The sequence below is a fragment of the Neophocaena asiaeorientalis genome, unplaced genomic scaffold (assembly GCF_003031525.2).
Source record: "Neophocaena asiaeorientalis asiaeorientalis breed wild unplaced genomic scaffold, Neophocaena_asiaeorientalis_V1.1 scaffold67, whole genome shotgun sequence".
NCBI classification, from domain to species: domain Eukaryota; kingdom Metazoa; phylum Chordata; class Mammalia; order Artiodactyla; family Phocoenidae; genus Neophocaena; species Neophocaena asiaeorientalis.
Genome location: NW_020173731.1, coordinates 3,134,249 through 3,144,695, shown reverse-complemented (window position 1 = coordinate 3,144,695; position 10,447 = coordinate 3,134,249). Strand labels below are relative to the sequence as shown.

General features: G+C 42.7%; 1 protein-coding gene across 1 annotated transcript in view; it reads right to left on the bottom strand.

Annotated features, from left to right (window-relative positions):
• PTPN14 (protein tyrosine phosphatase non-receptor type 14) overlaps positions 1-4,297 on the bottom strand; it is a 101,898-nt gene extending 97,601 nt beyond the window's left edge. The window contains exon 1 of the mRNA XM_024751196.1: positions 3,984-4,297. Within this exon, the coding sequence (XP_024606964.1) occupies positions 3,984-4,157 (174 nt within the window). The 5' untranslated portion in view covers positions 4,158-4,297. The remainder of the gene's footprint in view (positions 1-3,983) is intronic.
• Between the last annotated feature and the right edge of the window lie 6,150 nt (positions 4,298-10,447).

Sequence of the window (10,447 nt, the reverse complement as noted above, 5' to 3'; positions counted from 1 at the left end):
CCCACACACCTCTCCCCCCCCCCATGACCCCTACACACACACACACACACACACACACACACACACACACACACAGATCTGTGCAAACTGCACTCTGCCCTTCCCTGAAAATTCCATGTTCTTTCCTGTTTCTGTACCGTGGCACAGGCTGTTCTCTTTGTTTTGTTTCTTGTTTTTCCTATTCTCGCAACTCCAGGGTTTCTGGGAGCAGGGACCCCGTCATATTCTGCTTCCCCAGGGGATGACTGTGTCTGCTAACTAAGCCAGGCCTGGGCACTCTGGATGCCATATGAAATGGCAGCACAGCTGTGCATTCAAAACCAAATTTGACCCTGAAAACGTTTAGCATATCAGTTCAGGGATTTCTGAGCAGGAGCCACCTGTTCCCCTTGCTTGGCCCTTGCAATAAACCTTTCTTTGCTCCAAACTCGGACGTTTCGGTTTGTTTGGCCTCACCGTGCATCGAGCACATGAACCTGCATTCAGTAACAGGAGGATAAAGTCATACAGGACACGGTCAAATACTAGCAGCGAGTCAACTGAGACCTCTGGTGACCCAAGGTGACTCAGGGTGACATTTCATTTTGTTGGTAGAGGAATATGTGTTTAACGCTGAAACATGTATACTTTTCAATTAATGTTTGCATATAACATTTGTTTAAGAAATCAGTTTATTACATTAAAAAAAGTTTACCATATGGACACACGTCATTATACGTTTGTCAAAATCCACAAAATGCACACCACCAAGAGTGAACCCTAACCTACACTATGGACTTTGAGCATATGATGTGTTAATGTGGGTCCATTGACTGTACAAATGGACCACTCTGGTGCGGGGTGTCGACAGTGGGGGTGCCTGGTGGGGAGGGGACAGGAGATATAAGGGACTCTCTGTGCTTTCCACTCAGTTTTGCTATAAACCTAAAACTGCCTCAAAAAATACAATTTTTTTTTTTTTTTGGCCGCACCATGCAGCTTATGGGATCTTAGTTCCCCAACCAGGGATGGAGCCTGTGTCCTGCAATGAAAGCATGGAGTCCTAAGCACTGGACTGCCAGGGAATTCCCTACAATCTATTTTTAAGTTATCTAATAAAACATAAATTGTAATTAACATAGATCAAAAATTAAATCAAAATTAGTTTTCCTTTCCTAATATAAATCTACTGTCAAGTTTAGGGTACACCTAAACTACAGAACACTTCTAATGGCAAAGCCAAATATTCACCACACTCTACTTTCCAAAACTTCATAAAGACTAAACAATTCATTGTATCTTAGATGAATTTTTTCTTTCTTCTCTAAAGCACCATCAGCCCTATTTGAAAAATGACCCACATACAAAGTCAAGTGAGTGTGGCAGACCCTGTGTTCACACCCTCCCCTCTGCTCTTGGGTGGGGCATGCATTCCTCCTTGAGGTGTGTCTGGGCAAATGAAGAACAAAGTATTACATTGCTCTATCTCATCCTTCAATTCAAGAGGACTTTCTATAGGACTGTTTCACAAAAGGCCAATACCTTCAATGTGATCTGTCACAGAATGAAAGCATAAAACCAAAAAAGAAAGTGATTTGTTCTAATATGGATGCGCCTGTTTAGAGCATGTCAAAATAAAGCCAACATTAAACGCAAACCCCATCTTAGCATTAGAAGATCAATCACCCTGCAACACACGCTGACGGTAGAATCTGGACTTCACTGCTTTGTCCTTTGTGACGACCCAGTTGTGGGATAATCCAGGGTTGACCTTTGCCCTCTCACTGAGAGAAACAACACTCTGCTGGAACTTAATTATTATTATCATACACATCTCCAGACACCGCTCACTATGCACCTTACACTCTGGCTTTACCTGGTGATTCACAGAGATGCCTTCTCCCCATGCCCAGAATGACATGCCTTCTTTTCCACCTACTGAACTCCTGGGCATCCTTCAAGTCCCTGTTCAAAATGCGAGGGCTCTGTTCATATTTCACTGAGGCTTCCTCTCCCCTAGCTAGGGCTGCGGTGTTCAGTGGAGCAGGCCGTGCACTGCACAACTCTAAGGAGAGCCGCTGTCTTTCAGGCCAGCCCCTGCATTGCATTTAGTGTGGATCACATTCAGTCTTAGCTGGTTTTTACATGCTGGATTCCTCTATTAGTCTGTGCATATCCTGAAGGAAAAATTACAACTTATTTATCTTAGTTTCACCAAGTCCCAAAACAGTGTCTGGAACATTGCAGTTGTTCAGTATTTTCTTTAACGGAAAAATGTTTTTCAAAACTCTCAAATTGGAACAATTATACATTATTAGACACAGCCCTATGCATTTGCCATACTATATCTCTTCTAATATTTACAACAGCCCTGTAAGGTAAGTGAGGTGAGTATCACTATTCCCATTTTATTGCTGAGAAAACTGATTTCCAGAGAAGTTCAATAACTTTTCCAAGGTTACCTAGTAAGTGACAGAACCATAACTTGACTCAAGTTTAAGACTCCAAAGCCTGCACTTATAACTACTTAACCACATACCATACTGCTTCTAATGCATGCAAAGAATGTTTAGTTGTTCTCATTTAAGTTACTGGGAATATTCAAAAGTAAAACCACTGCATATATTTTCAAATGATCTATAATGAAAATTTTTATGAGAATTTAGACCAGCCTCTTGACCAACTGACGACAGCATTAAGGTTTTTCCTTTACACCGATACACACACATATGTTTAAGTATGTGTACCAAGAAGCAAAAAAAAGAGCCAACTATCAACCAGCAAGGTCAGAACATTTCACATGTTTATTGTGCCAGCTACCAAGCTACATATACCTGTTGGGCAGGACAGTCTCCTCTGCAGGAAGATAAATGTCAAAGGAAGGCCTGAACACTGAAACCAAAGTATAAACACGAAGACCAGTAGGAAACAGAAGTGCTCAGGTGAAACAGTCCCCCAGAGGATAAGAGGCAGCCTGTGGAAGATGCCAAGCGGAGAGGAAGACCTTCCTTGACCCCCAACTCCTTTGTGCAAATGGAAGGAGGGTGGATCCTGAGCGGTGAGCAAAGAGATCAAATAAGATCACTTTCAATAGGGACCGCTCCCCTCTTCTGCATCACCCTGAGAACTGGGCAATGGTGTCACAGGGCCCAGGACAATCACAGAGCTCTTCCTTGCCCTCGGGAAGGCTTGACTCTCAGGGGTCTGCCGTCATTTCAGCACTGGCAACCTTTCAACCACACCCCCTTACCTACCAGCCCATACGCCACATGCGATATGCTCCCAAGACACAAATGCTTGAGGGGGTTTCTCTCAAAAGTCCCTTGTCCTAAATGTCTGTAAGACTGAAAAAAAAAAAGCAGGGCTTGCTGGTTACAAAGGGCACATTGCTCTAAGAATCTCTTCTAAAGAGAGATAACGTGACTGTCTTAATGGTGAACCCTGGGTTTGCTTAAAGCCCAAAGAAAACAAGGTCACGAGGAATCTTAAAAGGAACAAAACCCCCATTTTACAAGCTCCCACAAAAAAAGCCTCGCTGGTCATGCTCACTTTAAATGCTCTTTCTTTTTTTCCCTCTTTTCCCTCTTTGAAGAGGAAAATATGGAAACAAACAAAAAAGCAGCTGCATCCACCGCTTATGTGGTTTTCCCCTTGATATGCAGCCGGAATGCCAAAACCCCAGTTACCCACTTGATTGTTTTTAAAGAGAGTAAATGGCTTTGGGGAGGAGAGTCTCATTACAACCTCCTCATGGGCTGAAAGCAAAGGGGTGCTGCCACCCCCAGCCCGTGCCCCATGCAAACTCTAGGGGGTGTCCCTGCTTCTCACAACATCAGAGCAGGTGTCTGCATCCACTGAAAGGTGTTAAGATCTAGGCCATGCTAAGAATAACAGGATGCTTCGAAACCAGGCTGAGGCTGAAAAGCCTGGCAGGTGCCAAGAGAAGGCGGCTGGTTCCTGGGGTTGAGCTCCGGCGCATCCACCCACCACGCTTGCACCCTTACCTCCCGCAGCTCCAGCCTCTGGGCCACCGCCTCCAGGCACTCCTGCCCCGTGCTCTCCACAGACAGCGTGCACTCGATAACGTTGCTGTCCAACAGGCGGATGCGGGTGACAAAGCAGTTCTTGCTCAGGACGTTGTAGCGCCGGGTCCGGCGGAGCTTCAGGCCGAAAGGCATGGCTCTGTGGCCCTCGGATGCTGCCCTCCTGTCCTGACGCCCACGCCCCTGAGACGGCCTTAGCAGCTTTGTGACTGGGCGATGACACTAGCACCCGTGCTCCTCCAAGTGCGGAAAAAGGCGTCCATGCCCGGCGTGGCGCTCTGGAGGGTCACTGCAAACAGAAAAGCAGCAGCAAGGTCATCACTTGGAAGGCAAGCTCCAGGCAGCACATATTCCACACACACAAGCATATGCCCCTGACAGATGAATGTCCAGATTCAAGAGCCAGCAGACTCTTGCTCCCAAGCGCCTTGGTCAAATCCGTGCACTTGACCTTACCTTACAAGGGTGATATGATAAGATCCACTTCATGGCTAGAGTAACTGACGCTCAGAGCGATTAAAAGAACTCATCTAAGAATGCACACGGCAAAGCCTGCCTTCACACCAGTGTCTATGTGACTTCGATTCACATGCTTTTTTTCATCGTACAAGCCTGCCTGCTCAAGAAAGCAGGAGTAGAATTTGAACTTTTTAAAAAAATTTCTAAATGTATTATCTCATTTCAGCCTCATTAACAACCCTCTGGGTGTTGACTGTACGATCCCTATTCTAGAGATGAAAAAAGTGGGGTTCAATGATTTAAGCAATTCCCTGATCCTGAACTTAAAATCTTACCTGATTCCTCACTCTTTGTAACACTGCCTCTTTACTTCCATTAACATTATTTCCGTTTATTTTCATTTTTTTCTTTTTTTGCGATACGCGGGCCTCTCACTGTTGCGGCCTCTCCCGCCGCGGAGCACAGGCTCCGGACGCGCAGGCCCAGCGGCCACGGCTCACGGGCCCAGCCGCTCCACGGCATGTGGGATCTTCCCGGACCGGGGCACGTCCCCCGCATCGGCAGGCAGACTCCCAACCACTGTGCCACCAGGGAAGCCCTTATTTTAATATTTATACTTATTTTCTTATTTACTTTATTACTGGATGATAGAAAATGGAGTGAATATGCATTTAATTATTAACTAATTATAAATTAGTAATTAATGATTAACTACTCAGCAACTTTTTTTCAAAAAAAATTAATACATGAATTTTTTAATGCACTTAAAATCACAACTCTATCCTTTTTTCACCAGATATTTAGACAGATGTGGGGAACCACCCTACAATCATTTTGTTCCTTTACAGAATTCTTGATGCAAAAGCCCATCACCAAATTACAGATAATTTAACTTACTAATAACAAGATTTACTGACACCCGGATGTCCCACCAAACGGCAGCGATGACATTACTGCCATGGACAACACGAGAACAAAATAACAACAGTAAAAGCGGCTTTACCATTCCGCCCTGTGCCAGCAATTCTCTCACTGGAAGGCTCGTTAAACTTATCTTCCAAAGAAGCCAGAAATGTCCACACGGTCTCTCTGTTCAACTTTCTGTTCTCCATGAAGTGCAAAGGACTATCTCTCGCTCATATGATTGTTCTGTTAATTTGATTCCCTAAGTCAGGCAGCCTTTATGCCCTTTATCCACAGAATTACCTCTGAGCGCCCTGACACTTGGATAGACAAACAGGAATAATTACTTGTAGGAATTCTTGCATTCATAAGTTAAATGGCTTCAATATTTAGAAATCACTCCTCGTCAGTACCCCCCGGCCTCACAGAGGTTGTCAGGACACAACCCTACAACACAGTAAAACACACTCCTGAGACTCCCTCGGCCATTCTTTGATGCCTGCCCTCGGCACATTCCTTAGCGTGACAGGTAGGTATTTTATGATGGCTTAAAATACATATGCTAGAGACTTGGGCTTGGTAAAATAGATTAACATTTCTAAATCACTTTATGTTGGCAGAGTATCATGTTTACCTGCAAGGTAGGCCAACCTGATGATCTCCTGGTATCTGCAGAAAAAAATATGGAGGGACCCACCCAGAAAAGAAAAACAAAAGAGTATCAGAATTTAAATACAGAGTCTTTAAGAGTTTACTACTCCCACATTCCATCAGCTTGCTAAAACACAGGGCAGAAGACACCAAGATTCAACTCCTATATTAGCTAGAGAGCCTCAAAGAGAGAAAAATATTTGCTCTGTGGGCACAAGTCACATTTCTCATCCTGGGCCGGGCACTTTACATTCGGGTGTGTCTCGCCTTGAACACCTAGGAAGGAATGTGGCTGGCTTGGTGCACTTTTATCCCAGGCACCACTAAACACCATCTCAGCTACATATTTGACATGACACAATCCACAATGCAGTTAGTGAGATAAAAAGTAAACTGCACAACAATGTGTACAGATGATCGGTTTTTATAATAAATAAATGGGAAAAAATATACAACTTCACCAAAATGACTGTTATCTCAGGGCTACATGGTGATGGTATCAAACGGAACTCTTATTTTATATTTCACACATAGTCATCCCTCTGTATCCGCAGGGGGATTGGTTCCAGGATCCCAGCAGATACCAAAATTCGAGGATGTTCATGTCTCTTATATAAAATGGCACAGTGTTTGCAAAGAACCTATCTCGTCTACTTTAATTCATCTCTAGATTACTTATAATACCTAATACAATGTAAATGCTATGTAAATAGTTGGCCAGCTTGGCAAATTCAAGTTTTGCTTTTTGGAACTTTGTGGAATTTTGTTTTAAAAAATATTTTCAGTCCAAGGTTGGTTGAATGCGCAGATGCAGAACCTGTGGATACAAAGGGCCAACTGTATTTCTGAATTGTTCTAACATTTTACAATTGCCTTATTTTTGTAAATAAAGATTCTTTTAAAATATTTTAGCTACAGAAAATATCAGGTGCAACATCTGACAATCTGGCAACACATCTCCTAGAAAATAACCATTTTAGGTTTAAAGAACTTTTAAAATCTTCAATTTGCAAGACACTTGCCAGGTAAAGTGTCAACAAAAAGGTTATAAGAAAACTGGTCTGGTCCCTCTAAAAGTCAATGTCCCGAAACAAGAGCTGAACAGGAGGGATTGGAGGCAGGTTGGTCTAGAGTAAGAGAAATTCCGGAGTTATAAAAGCAAAATGCAATGTGTGAGCCTTAAGCAAACCCAGGTTGGAAAGAAATAGTTATCAAACACATGAGACCATCAGGGAAATCTGAAATAGAGAGCAGAAATGAGATGATACGAACATAGGCTGGTTAATTTTCTTCTGTTTTTAATAGTGGAATTGTGGTTACGTAGGAGAATGGCTTTAGGAGATGCCAGTGGATATATTTAGGGGTAAAAAGACACTCACGTGACGAGAGGAGGGAGAACTGCAATTGAGCTGAGCGGTTCTCTCTAAGAGCCAAAGTTTAATCTCAGGGAACAGAACATTCACAAACCTTGGTGTGAGAACTGGATTCACCCAGAGAGGCCTGGAGTGAGTGCCCAGTTACTAATCCTCAGTCTACTCATCTGGAAAGATAGCCCCGACCCCAAGTTTGTGAGGAGTTAATGAGAAAATGTTTCCGGGGTACGCTCAGTAAGTGTGGGTGTATTCCCTTCCTATGCCCCTCACAGTGAGCTGGGTTTGCTCAAAGGATAGCAGAGCAGGTGTGAAAAGGACTTGAGTACCTTGCCACCTACTGTGGACAAAGCCTTTTAAATAGAAAAAAGGCAAAACAAAGAATATAGAGTTTAACATGAAACAATGACAATTCCACAGGGAAACTTGACCAAGTGTAAAACGAACCATGGACTCTCCCAGAACTGCTACCTTGTCATTCCCCCAACTGACATCTGGAGCAGAAAGGAACTGGTCATTTGACGAAATGTCCCATTATGAGCCCATTCTCAGTGGGTTAGAAGACTGTAGCCTTCTCCTCAATCCCTTATTTCAGTCAATAACATGTGTATAGTGTCTGGTGTCAGCAACTGGCTTTTTGGGGTTTTTTTTTTTTTGGTAGAAGATTGATTCTAAACTGCCTTTGGGGGACTTCCCTGGAGTGGAAGTGGTTAAGATTCCATGCTCCCAACGCAGGGGGCCTGGGTGGTCAGGGAACTAAGAGCCCGCAAGCCGCAACTAAAGATCCCACAGGCCGCAACATTTAATTAACATTTAATTTAAAATAAATAAATAAATAAACTGCCTTCGGTCCTATAATCCACTAGGCTGTGTCTCTACAGCTGCTAGCGTATCCCAGTCTCTCTCACACTGAAGAATCGCCCATAGGTGTCTTGGTTCCCAATCAGAATACTGGAGGGAAAGATCTGTGTCAGATTCTCTGTCAGATTCAGCTCTGTGGTCTCCTGCGACCCTAAAGTGGAGTTTTGTACATGGCAGAAAGCTAAATAAATATTTGTTGTTACAATGAAAGAAAGAGTGAATCCTAAAAATAGTTGAGATTTTGAAACCAAGGTAGGACAGGGGCCTCCAGGTGACCCCAGTGAAACTTGAGGAATCTGAAGCCTCAGATAGGACTGACTTGGAGGCGCTTAAGAGAGGCTTAAAACTGTGGAGAAATGGGATGAGAAGTTATTCAGCTCACTGGTGCTTTTGGGGGAAAAAATTTTACCCAGATTTTGAAAAGAACATTCCCACCACCCAAGTTTCCCTTCTCCAGCCCTTAATGTGCCTTGTCCTGGAGGTGGTCTCGAAGACTAGAGAGATGCCATATCCCCTGGAAGTTCTGTGAGAAAACTACAGAACTACCGATTGGATAGTATTCTAGTGTGCCCATGACTGCCGAAAGCAATTCGTTGGGATATTTGCTGGGTAAACACCACACTTAAATGCCTTTTATGGAATAGGCAACAGTGAGAGAGAACATACAGAAAGCTTCAAAGTCACTTCTAAAACCCTCTCCTGACTAGCCCATCAGATTCCCCAAACCTCTAATATGTATATATCCATCTTTGACTATCAGCTGTGAATCTCCAGTACCCTGTACTCTTCTTTTTCCTAAACATATCAACGAAAACCCTGCAAGTTGAAAACACAAAGCAAAGACAGCTTTCTCATAATACAGAAAAAAGTGTTTGGCTGATTTAATAACTCTTTAAATAAGCTGGGTTAAAAGTAGAGAGATCTTTCATAATGTCAACCAAATACAGCTTAATCTTCTTTATTGATTTACCTGTACAGTCTTTAGAAAAATGAAAGACAGAAATTAAAACCCAAATCTTCAAGATGGTCATCACACTTTCTCTTGATTTCCCATGCTATATTATACATACTTGACATTTTTTTCTCCTAAATGTGAGTTCTGAAATCACTAGCCGAAGCTAACTGCTGTTCAGCTGCATCCTTTATTTACCAACAGCCTCTGGAATTTTTCCAGTATTCCATATTATTACAACTCCCAAGCACACCTCACAGAACTATGTAACCCTGGTCTGGGTTTGAGAAAGGAAAAATTGATGTAACTATAGCCCATCCTGTGTATAAACCTGCATAAGGCCCCGCTTAGTTTTCAAAAATACTATGCCATTTTCCTAAGGAGAGTTTTAAGAAAGGATAGGGCTAGAGGGGATGAAAATGTCTTCTCTGATTCCCCCTTTAAAGAATAGCAGACAGGAAGTTCATTTTGTCCGGTGAAAAATCAGACTATTAGTTTCTACTATAAATTTGATATATACCCATATATCAAATTATTTTTAGCCAAGTAAAAGTTTTGTGCAAGGTCTAAAACACAAATCTCTAACTTTTAGTTGCTAAATAACTACAACAACAAAAGCAGAATGGTCACCTTTTAAAATTCCCTCATTTCTCTCCTACTAACTCACTCTCAAACATTCAACGGTGAGATGGAGAAAAATGCGTCCCAAAACACATTTTCCAACATTCCCAGGCACTAACCGTGTGGTTGACCTTTCAAGCCTTTCTTAAGCTGTATTTAAGGTGAGAAGAAAGATTCCTGCTATAGAACCCCATCACAGGGATACCTCACCTACATGAAAGGTAGCTACACAGCAACATCTATGTAGAATATCACTGAAAATCAGGAAATGGAGCCCAAACAGCCTTTGAGCGTTCATATATCACAAAGCCCTTAAGTCCAACAACATACACTTGCTTGCGAAAACAAAAAACACCCTCATAGTTCATTCACTGTAACCTTACATACCTTGCTTCTTAGCCCTTAGCAGATTTTAGATAAGGAAAAGCACCTTGACAGGGCACAAAATTGGCAATGAGAGAGGTGACAGGTAAACTGTAAAAATAAGCCCTCCACAGCATGGAAAGCTGTACTGAAAACATCCTGTAGTAAATGGGAACGATTAAATAACACCCAGCGGGCTCCGGTTAAGAAGGCAGAAAATGAATATATATATATATATATATTTT